The sequence below is a fragment of the Tursiops truncatus genome, chromosome 12 (genome assembly GCF_011762595.2).
Source record: "Tursiops truncatus isolate mTurTru1 chromosome 12, mTurTru1.mat.Y, whole genome shotgun sequence".
Taxonomy (NCBI): Eukaryota; Metazoa; Chordata; class Mammalia; order Artiodactyla; family Delphinidae; genus Tursiops; species Tursiops truncatus.
Genome location: NC_047045.1, coordinates 17813763 through 17839127, shown reverse-complemented (window position 1 = coordinate 17839127; position 25365 = coordinate 17813763). Strand labels below are relative to the sequence as shown.

Here is a 25365-nt window from a genome sequence, read left to right as displayed (position 1 = left end):
CCAAGCCCTCTGAGCCTGTTGAGCAGGCCACGTGCATTGCTGAGAAATGACTGAACGTGGGTGGCTTGTTTCCACTTCTGAAGGGTTGCTGATGTGTCCTGAGATAGCTTCAGAATTGGTGGGTATTGCTTGGTGCGTCTCTGTGGTAAAACAAGACGTGGATTTTCCTATGAAATATAGCTCAGGGATTTGGTAAAAAGAATAATAATAATAACTGCTCCATAATAATTTGCGTCCATATTCTCCTGGTACTCTGTTACATTGATTGTCTCTGTGATTTTCTTCCTGATACACACATTTCGGACTTTGGCTGTGTGATACCTGTTTGAATTGATCATTGCTCGATGATCAGCTTGAAGGTCCTAGATTCAAGGACCAGAGAGAACACCTTCCTATTTTGTAGGAGAGGACACTGAGACCCAGAGAGTTGGAGTCAGTTGGCCAGGGAGTAGCCAGCATGTTAGAGACAGAGCTGGACTCGCCAGGCTTACGCTGGGTAACAGCTTCTGCTACCCAAATTCAGTGCTCGCCGAAGCCCCAGGAGGTGGACGGGGTGTGAGTGGTCACATCTGCCTTGGAATGTCCACAACACCCCCTTGTTATGTGATTATTGTAATTATTTGTCGACTGCCCTGAACTGGAACTGATTTAAAATTCTGTGTATCAATCCATATTTCTTCTAAGTTTTGCTCTTTGGATTGAACATTGAATAACACAAAAGTTCACCCACAAACTTTTATGGGAGATGCGAGAAACTTAACAGTGGGGGAGAGAGGCTGGAAGACAATTATTTTTTATTTCACTCCCGTCTACACTGTTGGAAGTTTTTATATGATGGATGAGTGAAGAGCAAAAGAGATGACTCGGACTTGGAGGATTTTACAGCCTGTTGGGGGAGATAGAACTGTCATCCATGGGTGATATAAATCTAGAATCATTTTATTACAAGGTAGCCTACGCGCAAGTCTTAAAGAGATTAAAGGTAAAAGAGTAATCTAGGTCGGGCGTGGGGGATTTGAGAGGAGGCCCAATCTGTATTTCTTCTCCAGGAGACGGAGGAAAAGCAGCCCCTTCAAGGCGCTCACCTCGAGCACACATACACACACAGGTACGAAAGCCTGGCCCGCCCTGCGTGCCATCCGTGTTCGCTCCCGGCACCTGTCATCACAGGGGCTCTCACCATCAGGATCATTGCTGACTGTCCCTCTCTATTAGTGACTGTGCTTCTGCTTTCAGTGCATTTGCTGAACATGATTGTCAGGGGCACACACACTTTTCCCAGTTTCAAAGGTACAGAGAAACTGGACGCGGGTTCACAAACAATGTCTGCTAAAGAGATCTTGTCCCTGCCGTTACCCCTGGAAAGATGCATTCTTATCAACGACACACCAGGAATTGACTTCCCCACGCAGGCCTTCACTCCAAGATAAAGGATCAGGGAACAGGGGAGGATGTCTGTCAGGATTAGAAAGAGATGCTCTGCTTTTTCATCTTCGAAACACCTACCTCATTAGTTATTACAATGGCAAGGAACTGGGCTGCTAATGTTGCCCGTGTTGGGGATTTATTTCTTCGAGTGGAAACTCACTTTAGTGTGCGTTTTTTTTTTTTTTTTTTTTTTTTTTTTTTACAAAAAGCTGTGTTGGGGCTTCCCTGGTGGCGCAGTGGTTGAGGGTCCGCCTGCCAATGCGGGGAACACGGGTTCGTGCCCCGGTCCGGGAGGATCCCACATGCCGCGGAGCAGCTGGGCCCGTGAGCCATGGCCACTGAGCCTGCGCGTCCGGAGCCTGTGCTCCGCAACAGGAGAGGTCGCAACAGTGAGAGGCCCGCGTACCGCAAAAAAAAAACCAAAGAAGAAAACCCACAGAGATAAAAGAGCTGTGTTGGCAAGAGCTGTAATATAGTAGAATGACACTTGTTAAAGATACCATCTTTACATTTCCAGTTCTCTAACTTTGCAGGGCGAGTCAGTTACTGTGAGCAATGCTGCTTTTTCTGTAAAAATGTTATTTTAGGTTTCTGAGGCTTCAGACAGCACTACTGCCTGAGCTCTTATCACTGCCAAATACCAGAAGGAAGGGTTTATCTTATTAGTTAGAGCCATTAATGTATATGAAATTCTAACTTCTTAAATTATAGTGCAACATTTCTCCCAGGTGAACAGGGATATCGTTGGGTGGTTTTTTTATACTTTTCACTTCTGCTCTGGTCCAGTCCCTTAATATCCCTGGTATGATTCTGAGCAAACAATGTAGGATTTGGTTGAGAATCACATACCATAGTTGTTGCAGCCCCAAGAAGGATGGACTTACCACGTCACTCCCCGCTTACGGTCCTTCTGTGACTTTCTATTGCAGTGAGAACAAAATCCAGACTCCTTCTCCGGACCCACAAAGCCCAGCAGTATCTGTCCCTACCTCCCTCTCTGGCCTAATCCCCTGCTCGCTCCGTCTCACTCACTCTGTTCCAGTCACACTGGCCTTACTTCCTGCTCCCTCTCGTGGGCTGGTCCTGGCTGCAGGGTCTGTGCACTGCTTGTTCTCTGCTTCCAGGAGAATACTCTGGACCAGAGCTTTGCATGGCTGGGTCCTCTTGTCTTTCAGGTCTCAGCTCAGGTGTCCCTTCCCCTAAGAAGCCTAACCTCACCCCCACCCCCTGTCCCTTACTAAATTCCCCGATCCCTGTCACCATTATTCTATAATCTCACCTCGTTTTATTTTCTTCATGGCTCTTTTCACTATTTACAGTGCTTTTTCTTTCTTTTTTTTTTGTTTGTCTTTTTTCCTGTACAAAAATGTGTGTTGAATGAGAACAGGGAGAATGTCTATTTTTGCTCAGTGTTGCATCAACAGAACTTAGGACAGTGCTCGGCTGTAGGAAGCATTTAATAAATATTGGCTGGCTGGCTGGCTGGAGATGGGTGGACGGACGCACCAGTAAAATGCAAACTGGCATGGCCATTTGACATTCTAGAGAATTCCAAAGGACTGAGCTAGGGAGAAGCAGAGGCATGGGCAGTACACCCTCAGGGGCAGAAGCAGCACCTTTTTCCCTGCCGGGACAGGGTGGACTCCAAGGGCAAGGTCCACATTTGAGATGTCAATAAGACTGAGCATAGATGGGTGTCTGAAATGACAGCCTGGAGCTCTGTACAAATGAGAAAGACTCGAAGAAGGGGTCGACCTTGGAAGGAGCCGGTGAGATCCAGGATAAGCAGAATGACCAGTAGACAGGTCCAGGCTCCCTTTGAGCCCTGGAGACCACAGGAGGGGAAACCGGAGTGATGCTTTGGTGCCAGAAACTGAGGCAGAGGGGACTGGGGGTGTCGACGGCTCCTTTGGAGGGGGCAGGCGGCAGGTGCTGCCACTGTAACTGCTGCCAGTTTGATTCCCCTCTGAGAGCTTCAGAGCTCTGGGGGGAGGTGGCAGAAGGCAGTTTCCATATCCATCTTGGTGAACCACATCCAGCTTTTTAACCCGAAGTCCTGCAATGGCAGCTTTAAATCTGAACAAGGTCTCTGGAAGGTAGAACCTTAGAGCACCCAGGTTGGATCCAGGACTGGGTCGGGGCGGCTGGGTTTAATGGTTCTATGCCTCTTTCTTAGAATCTTGGACTATTGTAGCTGGAAGGATCAACTAGTCCAATGACCTTACTTTTATAAATAAGGAGCAGAGCCAGGAAGGGTAAGTTGTTATCGGAGACTGAAACTCTGAGTCCTACGTTAGGCTTTTTGGGCTACACCTGATTTTCCCTGTTCCGTGGGACACAAGTTGCTTAGCATATAAATAGGTGTCACTCATAAAAAACCATGAGATATTTAATCATCAGATAATAATAATGCAAATTAAAATAGCTAATATTTATTCAGTGCTTTCTGTATTCCAGGCCCTGTTCTCAACGATTTGTACTTATTCGTTCATTTCATTTTTATGAGAAACACCATGAGGAAGGTATATTATCAATATTATTCCCATTCCACAGGTACAGAAACTAAGCCAGGGAGATTAGCTTGCCCACGCTCACACAGCTAGTGAGCGGAGGAACAGAAGGTTCAAAGCCTGGCTCTAGACTGCACCTCCACCCCCATTCTTAACCACCAGATAATGTTGCCTATTAAAAGAAGTTTGGTTAAACAAAGTTAGATCTTTCTTTTTTAGCTGCAAGACTTTTCAGGGCCTTTCAAGCGTATACAGGGGCAGTGTGACCCTCCTAGTTGAAGAATGTAGGAAATGCTCTTAAAATTTGATATCAGGAAGACTTTTCCTCAGGGCGTTTTATGGCATTAATGCTCTCAGAGCACAGATGGGGAGACAGTGTCCTGTCCGATCTTGAAAGATTTGGATGACCGTGACCGAGGCAGAGCGCTCACCTTCTCAGTCTTTGTGTCAGCCTTGTTTATCTCCCAGAGAAGTAGTGCTGCAGGCTTAGTGGATTGTCAGAAGGATAGCATCTCTCCCTTTAGTGACGAGGGGGTTCTCCTCCTGGTCTGGGCCACGTGGGTCCGAAGGTTCGACAGGAACAAGATGTGCCTACAGCCCCTTGTGGTACACACTGACCCTGCCTGGAGGCCCAGCAGGCCCTTGGTTGAGCGTTGCTTTCCCGGTCTGCACCTACTGCCCCTTCCGTTTCGCTCGGGCCTCATCCAGTCTAAACACAGCATCGCTAGGTAGTCATGTGGCAAGGGCTCCCATTAATAGATGGGGCCGTCTGGCTCAACTCCGTCTCTCTCCTAACCGATGGCTGGACTCCCACCGAGAACTCCCAAGGGGAGTCTACCTCGGGAGCTTACACTCAACTGAGAGATTAGGAATGTTCTAAGGGCTTGAGCTCCGAGTTCAGGAACCCCCTTTTGTTCATTCGCATACCTTACCTCTAACTCCAAGCTCTGTCCACTGCGCCCGGCCATCTAAACTGTGTGGATGGCATTTTCCAGGCCATAGAGCCCCAGAACTGAGGCTTCTTTTTCTTACCCAGGTAAGTTGCTACATCCTACAGTATTTAAATGTTTTCACAGACATTATCCTTTTTAAAATCCTCACAACAACCCTCATGTTAAAAGGGGCATGGAATTCCATGGTGATCCAGTTGTTAAGACTCCATGCTTCCAATGCAGGGGCACAGGTTCAATCCCTGGTTGGGGAACTAAGATCCCGCATGCTGCGCGGCGTGGCCAAAAAAAAAAAAAAAAGATCGTTTTAAAAAAAAAATAATAATAAGGGGTAGAACGTAAGTAATGTAGGCAAGATCACGTCACTACCAAAACGCAAGGCTGTGTTTCAAACCTAGGTCTTCTGGTTCTGAGTCTATTACGTATTCCATCTCACGGCAGTTACATCAAAGAAAGTACAAATGGTCCTGTCATTGCCCTGGGCCTTGCGCATCTTAGTTTTACCACATGGCAGCAACAGTATCTCTTTTATTAATACCATCCTTTAGAGAACGACAGCCTTCAGCTAAGGGGGCAATATGAGCGGTATGGATCCTGGCAAGTAAGTTGAACTTCATCAGACTATCGTTTTATGTGTATGCTGTGTGGCTGTATAGTGCAGTGAACATATGTAGAAGAGAAGAAACAAAAGAGCTTCATAGAGCTTATCTATTTCCACCTGACAGGCTTAGTCAGGGAAGCTTCCTCAGCTCTTGATGGATTTGAAGTCATAGACTGTTCCACGGGGGAAGGTGAAGCTGATGAAGCGCCTTGACTAAGGGTCGCGTATACTTTTCCAGAGCAGGAAATTCTCAGTGATGTTACTTGTGTGTAGTTTGATTTTTTTAAAATAGATCTTTATTGGAGTATAATTGCTTCACAATACTGTTGCACAACAGAGCGAATCAGCCATATGCACACACATGTCCCCATATCTCCTCCCTCTTGAGCCTCCCTCCCACCCTCCCTATCCCACCCCTCTAGGTCATCGCAAAGCTGATCTTCCTGTGCTATGCGGCTGCTTCCCACCAGCCAACTATTTTACATTCGGTAGTGTATACATGTCGATGCTACTCTCACTCCGCCCCAGCTTCACCCTCCCACCCCACATCCTCAATTCCATTTTCTATGTCTGTCTCTTTATTCCTGCCCTGCAACTAGGTTCATCAGTACCATTTTTTTTTTTTTAGATTCCATATATATGTGTTAGCATACAGTATTTGTTTTTCTTTCTGACTTACTTCACTCTGTACAACAGACTCTAGGTCCTATTGTAAATAGTGCTGCAGTGAACATTGTGGTGCATGTCTCTTTTTGAATTATGGTTTTCTCAGGGTATATGCCCAGTAGTGGGATTGCTGGATCATATGGTAGTTCTATTTTTAGTTTTTTAAGGAACCTCCAAACTGTTCTCCATAGTGGCTGTATCAATTTACATTCCCACCAACAGTGCAGGAGGGTTCCCTTTTCTCCACACCCTCTCCAGCATTTATTGTTTCTAGATTTTTTGATGATGGCCATTCTGACTGGTGTGAGTTGATATCCAATTGTAGTTTTGATTTGCATTTCTCTAATAATTAGTGATGTTGAGCATCTTTTCATGTGCCTCTTGGCCATCTGTATGTCTTCCCTGGTGAAATGTCTAGTTAGGTCTTCCACCCATTTTTTAACTGGATTGTTTGTCTTTTTGATATTGAGCTCCATGAGCTGTTTGTATATTTTGGAGATTAATCCTATGTTGTTTCATTTGCAAATATTTTCTCCCATTCTGAGGGCTGTCTTTTTGTCTTGTTTATGGTTTCCTTTGCTGTGCAAAAGTTTTTAAGTTTAATTAAATCCCATTTGTTTATTTTTGTCTTTATTTCTGTTACTCTAGGAGGTGGATCAAAAAAGGTCTTGCTGTGGTTTATGTCAGAGTGTTTTTCCTGTGTTTTCCTCTAAGAGTTTTAAGGTGTCTGATCTTACATTTAAGTCTTTAATCCATTTGGAGTTTATTTTTGTGTATGGTGTTAAGGAGTGTTCTAATTTCATTCTTTTACATGTAGCTGTCCAGTTTTCCCAGCACCACTTATTGAAGAGGCTGTCTTTTCTCCATTGTATGTTCTTTCCTCCTTTGTTGTAAATTAGGTGACCATATGTGCATGAGTTTATCTCTGGGCTTTCTATCCTGTACCGTTGGTCTATATTTCTGTTTTTGTGCAAAATACTAGCAAACAGAATCCAACAGCACATTAAAAGGATCATACTCCATTATCAAGTGGGATTTATCCCAGGAATGCAAGGATTCTTCAATATACACAAATCGATCAATGTGATACACCATATTAACAAACTGAAGGAGAAAAACCATATGATCATCTCAATAGATGCATAAAAAGCTTTTGACAAAATTCAACACCCATTTATGATAAAAACTCTCCAGAAAATGGGCATGGGGGAAACTACCTCCACATAATAAAGGCCATATACGACAAACCCACAGCAAACATCATTCTCAATGGTGAAAAACTGAAAGCATTTCCACTGAGATCAGGTACAAAACAAGGATGTCCACTCTCGCCACTCTTGTTCAACATAGTTTTAGAAGTCCTAGCCACAGCAATCAGAGAAGAAAAAGCAATAAAAGGAATACAAATTGGAAAAGAAGAAGTAAAACTGTCATTGCCGATGACATGATACTATACATAGAAAATCCTAAAGATGCCACCAGAAAACTACTAGAACTAATCAGTGAATTTGGTAAGGTTGCAGGATACAAAATTAATGCACAGAAATCTCTGGCATTCCTAAACACTGACAACGAAAATTCAGAAAGAGAAATAAAGGAAATACTCCCATTTACCATTGCAACAAAAAGAATAAAATACCTAGGAGTAAACCTACCTAAGAAGGCAAAAGACTTGTACTCAGAAAACTATAAAACACTGATGAAAGAAATCAAAGATGATATAAACAGATGGAGAAATATACCATATTTTTGGATTGGAAGAATCAATACTGTGCAAGTGACAATACTACCCAAAGCAATCTACAGATTCAGTGCAACCCCTGTCAAACTACCAATGGCATTCTTCACAGAATTAGAAAAAAAATTTCACAATTCGTGTGCAGTTTGATTTTAACTTTAAGAAACGCACTGATATCCAGTGTCAACATTTCCATGATGTGAAAACCGTATACGGTGACCCTTGAACAACATGGGTTCGAACTGCACGATTCCACTTATACATGGTATTTTTCAGTGGTGAATATCACTGTACTGCGTGGTCTGTGGTTGGTCGAATGTGCCAATGGAAAGGAACCGTGGATGCAGAGGGCCAGCTATGAGTTACACACAGATTAACCTCCACGTTGTTCAAGGGTCAGCTGTATTCAACTTCTCAATTGTTCAGAAATTAATAATTTTACAGATAATTCTCCCATCCAGCTGCTTTTTCACTACCTGTTTTAATATCTGTACCCAAAGAGGAGACGAAAACAACACATAAAAATTTGGTTCAGTCATTTGGCCATTAGTTGGCATCTTAGGTGAAAGGCTTTGATTGTATGGAAGTTTGAAGTTGCGGTTCCAACTTAAGAATTTTTTTATAGGTATATGCAGTCTATATAGCGCTCCAAGAAATGGGTAGGCAGGGGCCCAGGAACTTTACAGACGAGGAGTAACAAAGAGGCTACAGAAAGGGAAAGTGAGGATTCTATCTGTACACCAGTTTTTTCCTGTCTACTTTCAGATGTTACACTACATAAACGGTCGTCTTTCATATGCCATGCTCATGTCTAGGTAAATTATAGCCTTTAGTATCGTTTAAGGTGACGTTTTATTAAATGATTATAAAAAGATAATCACCTTGATGATAAAAGATTGGGAAATACAGAAAAATGTAAAGGGAGTGAAAATCACTGGGCGTCACCAGGATTGACATTTTAGAGTAATTCTTGTTAGTGTCTCTCGTTCTATATATGCACATATACGCACACATGGCCCCGTTGGAGATGCTGGGACTCAATTACTGGCTGTATTCTGCCTTTTCCTCTGTTTCGTCACTGGCATGAAGACAGTCAGCCTTCCTGGAGACTGTCAGAGGAGGGCTTTATAAACCGGGGTCCTGTTATCAGGTGGGAATAGAGGGGAGGGAGGCTGCGAGCCACTCCAGATGTCCAAGGGTTGCTGCAGATGGAATTAGGAGGCGGGCAGACCCGCATCAAGATGGGCAGGCGCTGGCTAGATAGAAATTGTCCTGATCCGCACGCACCGTCCAGAGATTCGAGGGCGTGCAGCGCTGGTGCCCACAGGTCCCAAGGCATGTAGGCCTTCTTTCTTTCCTTCTATAACGCCTTCGTCCTCAGTGGGCAGAGATAATCCGGGGTTGAGTGCCGCTCGTTATATTTAGGGAATCCAGTCTCGAAGGTGGTGATTACTGCTCTGGCTATTTTCAGTCTCTCTCCTTAAAACAGATTTCTGAGAACTGCCTCAACAATTTGGGTGTGAAAAGGATGTTGCCCTAACCTTCCTTTCTGCCCCGTGGGGCGTTCTGTGGTTTGGGGAAATAAGCAGGTATCCTTAGATTCATACAGGTCTCTAGTCTGAATTCTCTATCCTCTGTCTCTTCTCGTATTGGACTCTGCTGTTTGGCCACATTCTAGAGAATACACGGAGGGGCCTGGAAGGAGCCTGGAGGTTTCCCAGAGGGTCAGCGAGCCCAGGAGTCTTCTCGCTGCTACACTGCTTCTTTCAGGAGGCTGCTCCCCGGTCCCAGATTCCCCGCCACATGCGCTGCTCCTCAGAAATTTCTATCCTTTCCAAGGAGTTGGGCTTGTAGGCAAAGCGGGACAGTTCCCAGGCCTTCCATGACCTTTACTCTGAGGGGCTACCACTTGGTGGGGAGCCTGGTAGGGCTGGGGCGCCCTGGCTTCGGCCTTATTGAGAGAAGTAGGAACGAGGCGTAGCCCGGAAAGTCAATCATTCTGTCTCTTGTTTTGTTTGCTTGTTTTTAATAAGGTAACTTCTTCCCCCTGACCGTGAAGGGAAAATACATCCTCATGACAGAAAAATCTGGTATGTGTTTCATTAGCAAAGCAATACTTATCTGCACTTTAAGCCTAAAAGTATAGACTCTTCAAATCAAACAGTTTCAGTCCTTCACAGCCTGGCGGCGAGAGCAGGCCTGGGGCAGGGCCTGGGGAGCCTCTGTGATTGCAGGGCACTCGCTGTCTCTGAGCCTCAGACTCAGTAACTCTGAAGTGGGTGAGGGGAGGCCTGGAGGACAGATGGCTTTGGCTGATTCGGGATTATGGATGGTTCTGGCTCTTGTATGTCAGCGTCCATAGGAAACTTGTTCAAAATTCAGATTTCTGAGTGAGAGCCCCAGAGATTCTGCTTCAGTAACTCCGGAGGAGAGCCCAGGGATCTGCATTATAACAAACACCCCTAAAAAAATAAATTCATTTTTGGAAAGCAAAAAATACCCCCAAAAAACAAAACACCCAAAGCGTTTCTGAAAAAGGTTTTTGAGAACCAAGGTAAGAAACACTTCAGTGAAAATGGAATATATTCCCACTGAAGTGAGAAATGTAAAGGAAGAAAATCTTTCAGTTACGATGAATACCTAGTCATTAGCTCAAGTAGCTTATTTTCCTCTTTTCTTCACTTTTTCTTATTAATCTGCACATTACACAGTCCCTAACAAATGAAGTAAACTGAACTGTTGTCATGCAGTTTGTTTGTTTTTTTGCGGTACGCGGGCCTCTCACTGCTGTGGCCTCTCCCGTTGCGGAGCACAGGCTCCGGACGCTCAGGCTCAGTGGCCATGGTTCACAGGCCCAGCCGCTCCACGGCATGTGGGATCCTCCCGGACCGGGGCACGAACCCGTGTCCCCTGCATCGGCAGGCGGACTCTCAACCACTGCGCCACCAGGGAAGCCCGCGGTTTGTATTTTTTCTTTTGCTGTCTTTTTTTTTTTTTCTTCTACCATGATTTCTCCCTTTCACACTCAGATGCTTGGTAGAATCCGGGGGTCATTTATCTCTGTAACTCATCTTTGTGCCATTCAGCATGAACTTAGCATCCTCTCTCCCTCAGGGCCGTGCAGCCCTTGTAACCTCTCCTTCTCACAGCAAGGCTGGTGTCCTAGGACAGTCACTCACCCTGATGTAGGACACTCAAGCTCTAGTCTCAGATTTGCCACCACCTGGATTTTGTGACCCCCAGCTAGCCAGGTAACCTCTGTGGGTCCCAGTTTCTTTGTCTGTGCAATGAGGGCGTTGGGTTAAAATCTAAAGTTCCTTTGAAAGTAGATGCACACAGAGTCATTTTGTCTGTTCCCTGTTTGTTCCTAATTTATTCACCCAGACTGAATAATATAACGCTATTCCTTAAGGGGACTAAGTCCTTATTTCTTTTGAACATCTTGAAAGTGTTTAACTGAAGGAAAGCATAGATAAAGCCACATAATGTAGGGTTTTTGTTTCTGTTTTTGTTTTGCTCTCCAAGAGAATTGGGTCTCTGTCACAGCATCTTCCTACCAGCCACAGAGAAAGGTCAGGAATGATGGGCTTAGGGTGCTGTCCGGCCCTCGGCTCTTCCCGCCTGCGAGACCCGGCTCACTCTTTCCTACGGAGGCAGGCGAGGGGAAAACACTGTCAGGTAGGCTGTGTGCCAGAGAAGAGCAGGAGGAGAAACCTGGAATGTTCTCTGCACAGCCTTTGATTTCTCTGCCTCTCTCTTCTTCTCTCCCCTCCCTCAGGCTTCTTCTGCTTTCGGTTTCAACTTCTGTTTCTTTTTTTTTTTTTTTTTTTTGCGGTACGCGGGCCTCTCATTGTTCTGGCCTCTCCCGTTGCGGAGCACAGGCTCCGGACACGCAGGCCCAGCGGCCACGGCTCACGGGCCCAGCCGCTCCGCGGCATGTGGGATCTTCCCGGACCGGGGCACGAACCCGTGTCCCCTGCATCAGCAGGCGGACTCTCAACCACTGCGCCACCAGGGAAGCCCTCAACTTCTGTTTCTGACTCTGATCCTGGTCCATATTGAAACATTTGTGGCTTAGGAATTTTCCAGTGGTTTTGCGTTTGCATGTATTTTACTTGGAAGTATGGTTACTCCAAGAAAGGTTTCTAAAATGTGAGACTCTCCCCTTGCCCAGAGCTATCAACAAAGGGACTTGATTCTTTTCCACACTGAGCATGGCTGTGTTTAGCCAAGTGACTACCTGGTCTTGTTTCCTTGAAGAGGCAACTAAAGCTACATGTCTGCTTTTAGAAACAAAGTTGCATCAAGATTGAAATGACTGCACTGGCTTCTTCCGTGTGTTTGAAGGAGCTTTTCTGGCTCGAAGGGGAAAGGGCAGCCTGGGAGGGATGCCAGCCTTCAAGGGAATGGTGGATTGGAAGGGACACCGTCTTGAGCCTCTGCTGAGAACGTCTCGTGAGCCCACCCAGGAACCACGGATTGCTCAGCAGAGAGAAGATTTAGAACAGAGAAGGTGTGGAGGACCAGGCCAGGGCAGCTGTGAGGAACGAGAATGGAGTTACTTCATTATCCTTTCGGTCCTCGCTCTCGTAGACCTGACGTACGACGTAGCATGGAAAAGCCCTGGCGTGGAGGTGGGGGATGGATCTGGGTTCTGGTCTTGGCTTCTGTCCCTGCAACAGGTACATCTGGGCACAAGTCACTTGCCTGCCGAGACCCCAGGTTTCTCATCCCTCCGGCTCAGGAATCCACTGATGCTAGTGTCAGGAGTTGAAGGATTCACAGAAGTGTGAGCGCTTGTGGATTAAGTTAGTCTAAAGAGGAAAGGCTAGCATCCAGCCTAAGGCTGGCATTCCCCTTAGAGATCAGCACGTTGCTTCCTTCTAGGTTACAAGTTGGGAATGAAGGTCCCAGAGTAGCGATGACGTTGGGACAGCAGGGAGAGTACTTCTGTAGCTCAGCCTGGGCTTCACGCAGTTAGCATCAGCAGTTAGCTTGCAGTAATTTAAGGTGGTTTGATACATCTGTAGCATACAAGAGGATGTCTGGTATGTTGTCCGAAGCCGTAATAACAGAACAGACTAAAATGAAGTCAACAATTAGCCAAGTAATGTTTAAGTACTGGTGCCTTTTCTTGTCTCTTTAGAGCTGATTGATGTTCTTTATAAACAGCTACATTTTGTCTCTAGTCCCAATGTTTCTGACTCTGTTTCTGTTGGTCTTACTGTTTCCTTCTCATTTACCTTCAGCTTGAAACCCATTTGTAAAGGCCGTAAACATTTCAGATATTGTCCATTTGAACCATCAGCTGCGTTTCAGCACTAAGTCCCCCAAATACACTAATAATTTTAACAGAAATCAGAGCACTGCAAACAGAAGACGTGGCTCTTGGTATTTTTATTTTAAATAGGGGAGTTAAATCTACTTACTTTATTGTGATGAGTAATACAGTTGGGTGTACGTGTGTGTTTTTTCATTGTCATACTTGATCCCTTATTATTTTTCCTTATTTCTTAATTCCTTGTTGTCTTGATAGGTTTTTCATCCCTTTCTAAAAAATTTCCTCTGCTGGCTTGGAAACAATAGCTTGCAGGTTTCTTCTTTTAGTGGTTGCTCTTAGAATGTTTAAATATATAAAGCGTTGTAGGAAAAACAAAGTGGTTCAATATCTTTACCTTTTTCAAACAGGCAAGCACCTTACCATATTTTAGCTACCTGTTAAGCACATTCCTTCCCTGTACCTCACATCTGCCACATTGTTATGGTCTTTGTTTCACTTTCACTTTCACTATGTCTTTGTTTCACTTAAAAGCAAATAAATTAGTGGTTGATTTTAAATATTTTAATATTCATTGCATATATACATATCAGTGTCATACTTTTTGTTTTCTTTCCCGACATTCCGTATCCTTTAGTATTCCTTTCACAGAATTTCCTTCTGAAATGTCTTCATTTTGTTCTTGAATGATGGCTCAGCTAGGTATAGAATTCTGCACACCTTTTCAGTTTGAAGATCTGTCACTCATTGCCTTCTGCCCTCTCGTTCTTTTGAGAAGACAGCTATTATAACATTATTTGCTGTTGCTCTGCAGATGGAATCCATCTCTTTTCTCCTACTGGTCTGGAAGAGTCTATCTTTATGCTTGATGTACTCTAGCTTTACAGTGATGTCTAGGTGTGGATTTTTAAAAATGTGTTCTATTTAGTATTCTGAGACTACTCCACCTGCGGACTCCTGTCTTTAACTTAGTTCTGGAAAATCACTAGCTATTATATATGAAATCTCCATTATCTCCCCCACCCCCATTTCCTCTGTTGACCTCCTATTAGACTTATATTGGAGTCTTTCAGTCTATTCTGCTTATCTCTTAAATGTTCTTTTGTGTGTGTGCATGCGCACGTGTGCACATTAGGGATAAATTCCTCACTACTAGATTGTCCAGTTCACTCATTCTGGTGTGTATCCCAACTATTGAGTTTTTAGTTCAATGGATATTTTTTTCATTTCCAAGGCATCAAGTTTTTTAAATTGAGGTATAATTGAATATAATGTTATGTTAGTTTCAGATGTACAGTGTAGTGATTCAATATTTGTATATATTGCGAAATGATCACCACAATAAGTGTAATTAACATCTATCACCACACACAGTTACAAATTATTTTTCTTGTGACAAAGACTTTTAAGATCCACTCTCGTAGCAATTTTCAAGTATATAATACAGTATTATGAACTGTAGTCACCATGCTGTCCCTTACATCCTCAGGACATTTTTTTCTGTTTTTTTTTTTGCGGTACGCGGGTCTCTCATTGTTCTGGCCTCTCCCGCTGTGGAGCACAGGCTCCGGACGCGCAGGCTCAGTGGCCATGGCTCACGGGCCCAGCCGCTCCGCGGCATGTAGGATCTTCCCAGACCGGGGCACGAACCCGTGTCCCCTGCATCGGCAGGCGGACTCTCATCCACTGCGCCACCAGGGAAGCCCCTCAGGACATTTTATAACTGGAAATTTGTGCCTTGTGACCCCGTCACCCATTTTGCCCCCCCCATACCCCTCCCATTCCCTGCCTCTGGCAATTATCAATCTGTTCTCTTTAGATGATACCAAGTTTTAAAAATCTTTCTGAAGCTATTAAATATACCCGCTTTTAAGTCTTTTTCATTTGTTCTGTTCTTTTAATTTTGTCTGGAGTCGCCTGATCTTCTAGTTGTGCATTTTGTGGCCTAATTCAGGGTTCCGTTTCTTCATGTGTTTTAGAATGTTGGTTTGCAAGCTCGCGTTGTTTAAGTTCTCACCTTGTGTAAGTTTCTCCCCTTAGTGCTCCCCGGGCTTGCCCCACCTCCCTGGTAGTTTTGTAGCTACTTCAACCTGCCTCGTCCAGAACCGAGTCCAGAATTGGGGGGGGGGGTGGTTCTGTGCTGCTCCTGGGCTTCCTGCAGACTTACCCCCTGAACCAGCAGGCAGCCTGGCCTCTCGCCATTGCTGTAGCTGTGGAGTCCATGTGAGTCGTAACCTCCAGCAGGTGTCAGTAGCGACTTTCTTGGGTCTCCTTTCGTGGCTATTACTCCGCCCTGGAGCCTGACTTTGACTTCAGCCCCATCAGGTCCCTGGCTTCAGCTCTGACTCCCCGCTTCGTTCTTCTGGTCCAAGAAGATGCTTAGCTCGTTGAGTGTAGCTATGGTGGAAGTTTCTCACTTTATATTTTGACCGCCATTGCCATATATTTGAAGAATTCAAGGCAAGGACTTTTAGTGTCGTCTTTGGCTCTCTGTGATTTAACCTTGGTTTTTACATCAATAGAAGGAGAATAACAACTACCCTTCCTATGTGAAAGCACTTTGTAAATCAGATAGGCAAGGTGTGGCCATTTTTATAATTAATGTAATCAGTATCACATTTTACCACTACTCTGCATCTTTGGAGTCAGATTTTTCTTGGGGTGGGTGAGTGGCATGGTGAGGGAATGAAATATCCCCACATTTTTAGTTTTCTACTAAATGTTGTCAGCGATTCAGGTCACAAATTACAGAGTGGTTTCTGCAGGCAAATGGATTGTGGCGTTGTTTTTACTTTTAGACTTGTGTGAAATGGAAAGGAAATTGCGCTTAATGACAGTAGAACTAGCGCAACCATTCACTGGATTTTTCATTTTTTTCTCAACTTTATTGTTTCTTTTTTAACCCAGTGATGGTGTCCAAAACACAGCTTGCTATCTGATATTTAGGTGCTTTAAAAAAATCCACTTAGGGCTTCCCTAGTGGCGCAGTGGTTGAGAGTCCGCCTGCCGATGCAGGGGACGCGGGTTCGTGCCCCGGTCCGGGAAGATCCCACATGCCGCAGAGCGGCTGAGCCCGTGAGCCATGGCCGCTGAGCCTGCGCGTCCGGAGCCTGTGCTCCGCAACGGGAGAGGCCACAACAGTGAGAGGACCGCGTACCGCAAAAAAAAAATCCATTTAAACTAAACCTGCTCTGGGTATTTTAAGAGTTTATTAAATTTCTTCTTTCAGTTGATTACTTTTATCTCATCATGCAGAAGGCTTGGAGAGTCTCACTGTGAAGATGATGCTTTTTATCAGTTTTATAAACCATTTTGTTTAGGTCCTTCCCTCCCCGACAAAAAACCCCTCAAAACTGTGCATTATCAGGTGTTAAGAACCAGCCAGAGAGGCCCCAGCCTAAGTTTGACTCTGGATACAAAAATTAAAGGTTTCCTCTTCTCCTGCTGCCCCAGTCTTGGCAACAGTCAGCTAGAGCCCTGCTTTTCTCCTTTAACTGGCCATTTCTTTCCTTTTTTTTTTTTTTTTTCCTGCGGTACGCGGGCCTCTCACTGCTGTGGCCTCTCCCGTTGCGGAGCACAGGCTCCGGACGCGCAAGCTCAGCGGCCATGGCTCACGGGCCCAGCCACTCCGCGGCACGTGGGATCTTCCCGGACCGGGGCACAAACCCGCGTCCTCTGTATCGGCAAGCGGACTCTCAACCACTGCGCCACCAGGGAAGCCCCTAACTGGCCATTTTTTAAATTGCCTATCTTGTCTCCCTCTCTTTCTCCATTCTCTGATCACCCGAGGTTAAAAATGCTCCCTGCACGTTTCTACATAGCAGAAAACAACGGCAGCCATGTAGTAATCAGTCTCCCAAAGTGAAAACATTAAACAACTTCCCAACTGTGAAGATTCTACACAGAACCACACCTTTAGCATTATTCTGGAGACAGGGAGTGCCAGAACTGCAAAGTGACTGTGAATAAATAGAAAAAAAAATCAACAGGTTCCAGCACTCAATTCCGTATACTTCTGCCCCATCTCCACTCTGCCACAAGGCTTTTGGTGAGCAAAAGCAGACTTAAAAAAAACTGCAGAGAAGGCAGGAGAGACTAGCAAAGGTACCTAAGAGCTATTTGGAATGGCCACTAGAAAGATTAAATCCAGCCTAAAGTTTAAAATGCTAGAAAAATGTCCAAGCAGATCAGAGCACGGAGATTAGGGAGGGGATTTTTAAAGTGCATGTGATTTAAAGGGCCAGATGCAATACAGGACCAGGTACACCATTTAAAGACATACAGGATTTAAAGGGGCAAGCATGATTTTAAAAGGTAGGCATCACTTAATAGAGCAGTCTTCCAGAAGTATAACTTCTGGAAGAGAAAAAAAGGCAAAATAAGAAAATAAGTACTTTTTAGAAATTAGAGGATGAAGGAGAAAAGGAAAATTTAGGGTTCTCTAAGATAAAAGAGAATCACACAGAGGATTGATACCTCTTTCCCACCACCGAAACACTCTGACAGAAAACCCCACTAAAGCTTTGGGACTTTGCTAGGCTGACAGAAAAGGGTACCTGTTAAAATGGGAATTTATAAAGCTTTTCAGTATCATAAAAATGAACAAAAGGAAAGTAAAGTCAGTAGAGAAGCTTTACAGAAAATGGGGACTTCCTTGGTGGTGCAGTGGTTAAGAATCCACCTGCCAGTGCAGGGGACACAGGTTCGAGCCCTGGTCCGGGAAGATCCCACATGCTGTGGAGCAACTAAGCACGTGCACCACAACTACTGAGCCTGCGCTCTAGAGCCCGCGAGTCACAACTACTGAGCCTGTGCTCTGTGCCACAGCTACTGAAGCCTGCGCACCTAAAGCCTGTGCTCTACAACAAGAGAAGCCACCGCAATGAGAAGCCTGTGCACAGCAACGAAGAGTAGCCCCTGCTTGCCTCAACTAGAGAAAGCCCGCGCGCAGCAACAAAGACCCAACACAGCCAAAACTAAATTTATTTATTTATTTATTTATTTATTTAAAGAAAAAGAAAAAGTCAGAAAATGAAAAATCACAAACATCAATTCAGGAAAATTCTCCCCATAATGCAAAAGAAAATTGTAAGTTCACACTCTAAATAGAATTAAAAATTCTCAAACAAGCATTGAGGATATGAAAAGTCACCCTAAGTCAGAAAGGCAAAATGGACAAAACCCAGGATAAATAAAGGATTTAATTGAACTCAGAAAAGAAATGGAAGAAAAAGACAAAATTATTTCAGAAATGAAGAATTAATTAAAAAGTGCCCAAATGAAAATACTCTAATGAAAATTTAGTAAGGGGTTTGAAGAAAGATAGGAAAATAACCAAGAAAATGAAAAACGGCATAAAGAAGGAATGACATAAAGAAGGGATGACATAAAATGACATAAAAAGTATCTGAAGGGAGGCAGATTTTTACCTCTACCCTCTTAGGGTTTTTTGGCTGTCCCTGAGGTTTAAAGTAGCATAAAACAGATTATCAGGAGAAAAGCATACAAATTTATATGAATTTTACATGGCACAAGAGCCGTCATAAGGAATGAAGACCCAAAGAAATGGCAAACCTACATGTTTTGATGGTAGGTTGAGCAGAGAGAAGCAGTTGTGGAAAAGTAACTGAATTATGTAGAAAAGCTAAAGGAAGATAATTATTTTAACAAGGTCTGACGGTATAGAATTCTTTCAGTCTCGATGATAAGAACATTCCTTGATGATAAAAATGTTACTTTTCTTGTGGTTCAGTGAAGACATCTTTCAAGTGGGAATTTCATCTCCTGCTTTTAAGAAAAAGAAGGAAAGAGTGTTTTTTCTTGCATTTGCTGTTTTTCAAGTGCCTTTACCTCAAAATAATCTTTATGCCAAAATGGTATATTTTGGGGTGGTATGTTCTGCCATCCTTCAGGTCCAAGAGAAAGTGTTGGGAATGAAAGAGGCAGACAGAGTCATTAAAAAATTTTATGGGGGCTTCTCTGGTGGTGCAGTGGTTGAGAATCTGCCTGCCAGTGCAGGGGACACGGGTTCGAGCCCTGGTCTGGGAAGATCCCACATGCCGTGGAGCAACTAGGCCCGTGAGCCACAACTACTGAGCCTGCGCATCTGGAGCCTGTGCTCCGCAACAAGAGAGGCCACGATAGTGAGAGGCCCGCGCATCGCGATGAAGAGTGGCCCCCGCTCGCCGCAACTAGAGAAAGCCCTCGCACAGAAACAAAGACCCAACACAGCCAAAAATAAATAAATAAATAATAAAAAAAATTATGGTAAAGAGCTAATATATAAAACTATAATTAATATTTTTTTCCCAGAAATAGAAAAACCTGAATCCACACACCTGTGGAAACTTCCCACAAGTAGAAAAAGACCCGAATCTACACATTGAAAGGGTTCACTGGGCACCTGGCAAGTTAACCTAGCGCGATCAACTTTGGTACACATCATACTAAAACAGATATTAGAAAGATTTCCTAAAACCTTGACCCAAAGGTCAAATAACTTATAAAGGCAAAAGAATTAGACTAGCAGCAGACTTAAAAATCCACACATCAAAAAAAAAAAACCCACCACCACCACCAAAAACTACAGGGACTTCCACGGCGGTCCAGTGGTTAAGACTCAGCCCAATGCGGAGGGCGTGGGTTTGATCTCTGGTCAGGGAACTAGGATCCTACATGTTGCAGCCAAAAAAAAAAGAAAAGAAAAGAAAACAACAACGAAACCACTACAAATCAAAGGAACAGTGGAGCAGCATTTAAAAACTAAAACCAAAGAAACACCTCAGTAAAGTGTGAGTAAAGCATTTTATATCCAACCAAGCTGTCCTTCAGATGTTAAGGCAATGCTGAAACAGTTTTGACCATACAAAGTTAATCCTGCACTTAACCCCTCTTGAAGAATGTACTAGAGAAAGGTTAGCAAACCATGGACTGCCACTTGTTTTTGTAAATAAAGTTCTGTTGGAACACAGCCACGGACATTTGTTTACATAATATCTGTGGCTGCTTTTGTGCTATATTGGCAGGGCTGCAGTACACTGGGGATCATATGGTCCACAAAGCCTCAAGTCTCTACTATTTGGTCTTTTATAGAAAAAGTATGTTGACCCCTATTCTAGAGGATTCCCTGGTAATGGCTGAGAAAAATTCAGCATAGGACTGGCCCTGATCATGACCTTTAAAAATATAAAGATGCATGTATTAGACTAGAACAATGACAGGAACGATGGTAGAAGACTAATGCACAAATGTTACATACTGTGCAAAGTAGAAATAGTGTAACTAAAAGGCGGGAGGAGAGGGAGAGGGAAAAATGAAAACAGAAAAAACTCGTTGTATAGTCAGTAAGTGGGTGATAAAGAATACTCCTACCAAAAGCAAAACCTGATAATCCAGATGGTGACTAGTTAAATAAAGGATGTTTAAAAAGAATAATTACAGGGCTTCCCTGGTGATGCAGTGGTTAAGAATCCGCCTGCCAATGCAGGGGACACAGGTTTGAGCCCTGGTCCAGGAAGATCCCACATGCTGCGGAGCAACTAAGCCCGTGGGCCACAACTACTGAGCCTGCGCTCTAGAGCCCGCAAGCTGCAACTACTGAGCCTGCAAGCCACAACTACTGAAGCCCGTGCGCCTGGAGCCCGTGCTCCACAACAAAAGAAGCCACCGCAATGAGTAGCCTGCACACTGTAACAAAGAGTAGCCCCCACTTGCCACAACTAGAGAAAGCCTGTGCGCAGCAACAAAGACCCAATGCAGCCAAAAATAAATAAATTAAATAAATAAAATTTTTAAAAAGAATAATTACAAAGGTAGACACTAGAACAAAAATAAGAAACTTTCCTAAATGTCAGTATACCCTTCTTACGGGGAAAGAAACACAGGGAAATTTTTTTTAATTTATGGTTATAAAATATTATGATAGATTTATGACTAAACACATCAGGTATAACAATAAATGTGAATAGCTTAATTTACCTATTAGAAGAAAAAGATTTACAATTTGGTTCACAATATAAAACCCAAATATATGTTCTATATCAGAGACCTAGCTAAAATAGATATTCTAAAAATGAAGGATGGACAAAAGTGTACTCTATAAATGGAAAGAAAAAGAAGTGGTAGTGATCCTGATATCAGACAACATAGAATGTAAGCCCCAGAGCATTAAATATGAAAAAGGACACCCTTGAATGCTAAAAGTCACAGTTTTCTAACAAAAAAGAGGAAGGCCCTTATACCTGGATATTCATAAATTCTCTTCTTAAACAACTCCTGAAAGGGACATATATATTGAAATTGCAGGATTTTTTTAATGATGGCATCATGGTCTTTGTGACAGGCCTCTTTCACTTCACATAATGTTTTGAAGCTTCATTCATGTTGTAGCATGTATCAGTGCTTCCTTCCTTTTTATTGCTGAGGAATACTCCATTGTGTGGATATATCACATGTTAATTCACCCATTCATCAGTTTATGGTTAACTTTGGTTGCCTCTATTTTTTGGCTATTATGAATAATGCTGTTGTGAACAACGGGGTTGCTATTTGGAAAAAGGTAAATTTGATCCATATCTCACACCACACACATAAGAATAAACTGCGAATGGATTAGGGATCTAAATGCAACAAATGAAAACTGATGAAGTTGAATAAGGTCTGTAGTTTACTTAGTAAATATTGTACACATATTAATTTCCTGGTTTTGGTAGTTGTCCTGTGGTTATGGAAGATGTTAATATTAGGGGAAGCTGGTTAGGGGCATATGGGAACACTCTGTACTTTTTTTTGCAACTTTTCTCTGAGTCTAAAATTATTTGAAGATAAAAAAGTTTGAAAATAATGAGTGGCATACCAAAAAATGAAAAAAAGGTATTCTATGCAAAGTGGGAGGCTAGACTAAGGCTTATCTTTTGAGCCCTAAGAAAGGGAACATCCTGGTACCACGTAGGGAAGAGAGGTGTTAGGGGGAAGCCAGACTGCATCTGAGGGTTTGGGCCAGGAGGTAGCAGGGATACAATTTAAGAAGTCCTCACATACTGACAAGGGCTTAGTTTGCAAAATACACAAACAGCTCATACAACTCAATAACAAAAAAACAAACAACCCAATCAAAAAATGGGCAGAAGATCTAAATAGACATTTCTCCAAAGAAGACGTACAGATGGCCAATAAGCATATGAAAAGATGCTCAACATCGCTAATTATTAGAGAAATGCAAACCAAAACTACCATGAGGTATCACCTCATACTGGTCAGAATGGCCATCATTAAGTAGTCTACAAATAACAAATGCTGGAGAGGGTGTGGAGAAAAGCAAACCCTCATACACTGTTGGTGGGAATGTAAATTGGTGCAGCCACTATGGAGAACAGTATGGATGTTCCTTAAAAAACTAAAAGTAGAACCACCGTATGATCCAGCAACCCCACTCCAGGTCATATATCTGGACAAAACCATAATTCGAAAATATACATGCACCCCACTGTTCATAGCAGCACTATTTACAATAGACAAGATATGGAAGCAACCTAAATGTCCATCGACAGATGAATGGATAATGAATATGTGATACATATATACAATGGAATATCACTGAGCCATTAAAAAGAATGAAATAATGCCATTTGCAGCAACATGAATGGACCTAGCGATTATCATACTAAGTGAAGTATGTCAGAGAAAGACAAATATCATATGATACCACTTATATGTGGAATCTAAAATATGATACAAATGAACTTATTTACAAAACAGAAACAGACTCACAGACATAGAAAACAAACTTATGGTTACCAAAGGGGAAAGGGGAGAGGGAGGAATAAATTAGGAGTTTGGGATTAACAGATACAACCTACTATATATAAAATAGATAAACAACAGGATCCTACTGTATAGCACAGGGAACTATATTCAATATCATGTAATAAACTATAATGGAAAAGAATATGAAAAATATATATATATATACATATATGTATGTAAAGCTGAATCACTTTGCTTTGCACCAGAAACTAACACAACATTGTGAATTAACTGTACTTCCAAAGAAAATAAAATAAAAAAGAAGTCATCACACTGATTATAGTTTACTTTATTACTATAATATGTAAGGTAACATATAAGACTTCAGGTTGAGGTGGAAAGTTTTGATATATACACAATAATTAATTGTTTTTTGAGTGTGGGCATCATTTATTTCAAAGCTTTTAAGCTTGTTGATGGTATAAATGCACACTTTGAGGGTTGGAAGGATGGATAGAAAATACTGAAGAAGTAAATGTTGGTTATCTTCATCTTAAAGACATCCATGACTTAACATTAAGGTTCAAAGTATAGATGGTGGCGTTGAGGAACTAGAATCTTAAGAAAATCAGAAATCTTCTGTTTTTTATTTATAGAAAGCCCTTATCTAGTCCTTGAATTATAAAAGAAGCTTAGCAAAAATGACATTTTCTCTAAAAGCATTGAAGTGACCCTTTCCCCACAAATAATCTTAGTTTCATGATGCAACAGACAATTCTAGTAGGTCAGTGTTTATTACATTGGATAGAATTAGGGCCCAGGGTATGCAGGACAAATATGGCTATTGAAAAGCCATGCCTAAGAAGTCAGAAAGTTGTTAAGAAAGCGTTCATTGGCTTGTGGGCTAAATGGATACCTTACCTTTACCCAAAGAAAGATTCATGTCTTTAACCTCTGATTTTTCTCATGAACTCAATCAGGAATCATACTTGGCATGGTCTTATTATTTTGGTTGCCGTATTGGTTTTTTAGAATCATGTTTGAAATATTACAGAAGAGTTGATTAAATACAGTGTTTGTAGTCATATATTTAAAGTTGGAATAGGTTTAGTGACTCAAGCCTTTGTTATAATAGTGTTTCCACAAGAAAATCAAATTCATATTGCATCACCTAACTTACAGCTTTTTCCCCCACAAGAAGATAATTTACCGTATGTACAAAGACTGCTGCTATTTGGATTCCTTTGGATATCTTTATCCAGTATTTTGTCAGAGGGGAAATTGCTTTATGCATGATCTGAGATAATTGAAATAATTGGAAGTATAACGAGAGCCAACATGTAGAAGCTCCCCTGTGCTTCTTTCTGCTCTGCAAAATAAAATTATCACTGAATGCGTTCATCTTTTAAAATTTAAGCGGACTTGGTCAATGAATCTTGTTTTCTACATGTGCGGAGGTGATTGTATAAGGTGGTTGGTGTCCCTAAAACAGGTGTTAAAAGATCTTTTTAAGCTTCCCCATACATTTGCAAATTTACTATGATGAAGTGGTAATTTGCAGTATAGAGCTGATTACAGAAATCAGGATGTAGTTGAACTGTATTATTAAAAATTCAGATTATTTCTTGTTCCTCTGGTTTTTATGATACATGTAACATCATTAATGTTTTCAGACGTCCATGACAGATTTGAAGACTTGTTTTGGTTTTTTGTGGTTGATAGCAATTGGCTTAAAAAGAAAGTCATTCGTATGTGTGGCTCCCAGGATCCAGTTTAGCATCTGACCAAACGTTGCATTCTTTTTCACTTTTTACATGGATCCCACTCCATTTCTACATTCAGGTTGACAAGTCACAGTGAAATGGACTGAAAATTCTGAGAAAGGGCTTGGGTATTGCAAGCTGGGATTTCCTCCTTTAAGCTTCTTAGGAGTCTGGGGGAACAAGTTTTCCGGCTTCTGACTTAGGGAAGTAGGGCCAATAAGGAAAGAAATTCCTCAGACATTTCAAGGATGTCCAAAAGATGCTGGGCAGGCAGAAAATATGATAGCACTCCAGGGACATTTTTGTTACAGTAGATTGATTTATAAAGAGAAAAATATATTCAAATTAAAAGAAAGGTAACTTCGGTGTATTACTCCTTCTTCAAATCATATATTTTATTTTCTAAAGAAGTAGGCTTTGTTTTCAGACATATCTGTGTCACTTAACCTTATCATTCAAATTTTTGTCCCTATGTAATATATGGGACATCTTGACTTTGGTAGGCTGTGAACACAAAACCTAAGCAAATCAACCTAGATGGGGGAAAAACTCATTTTCCTTATCCCCAGCCTTGTGCTAACTTTTATCATGAGTGTCATCACTAGCTGACGCATTTCTCTACATGGAAATATGGAAATTACTTTTCTCCTCCATGACGTGGGCACCCGCCAATTTTTCCTTTCTGAT

At 42.6% G+C, this 25365-nt stretch overlaps 1 protein-coding gene across 5 annotated transcripts in view; it reads left to right on the top strand.

Annotated features, from left to right (window-relative positions):
- UBE3D (ubiquitin protein ligase E3D) overlaps positions 1 to 25365 on the top strand; it is a 343799-nt gene that overhangs the window by 112324 nt on the left and 206110 nt on the right. The window contains exon 10 of one of the 5 annotated variants that reach the window (XM_019929365.3): positions 1050 to 1613. The exons of the other annotated variants lie outside the window; for them this stretch is intronic. Within the exon in view, the coding sequence (XP_019784924.2) occupies positions 1050 to 1430 (381 nt within the window). The 3' untranslated portion in view covers positions 1431 to 1613. Of the gene's footprint in view, positions 1 to 1049; positions 1614 to 25365 lie in introns of those variants that run through there. 5 annotated transcript variants of the gene reach the window in all.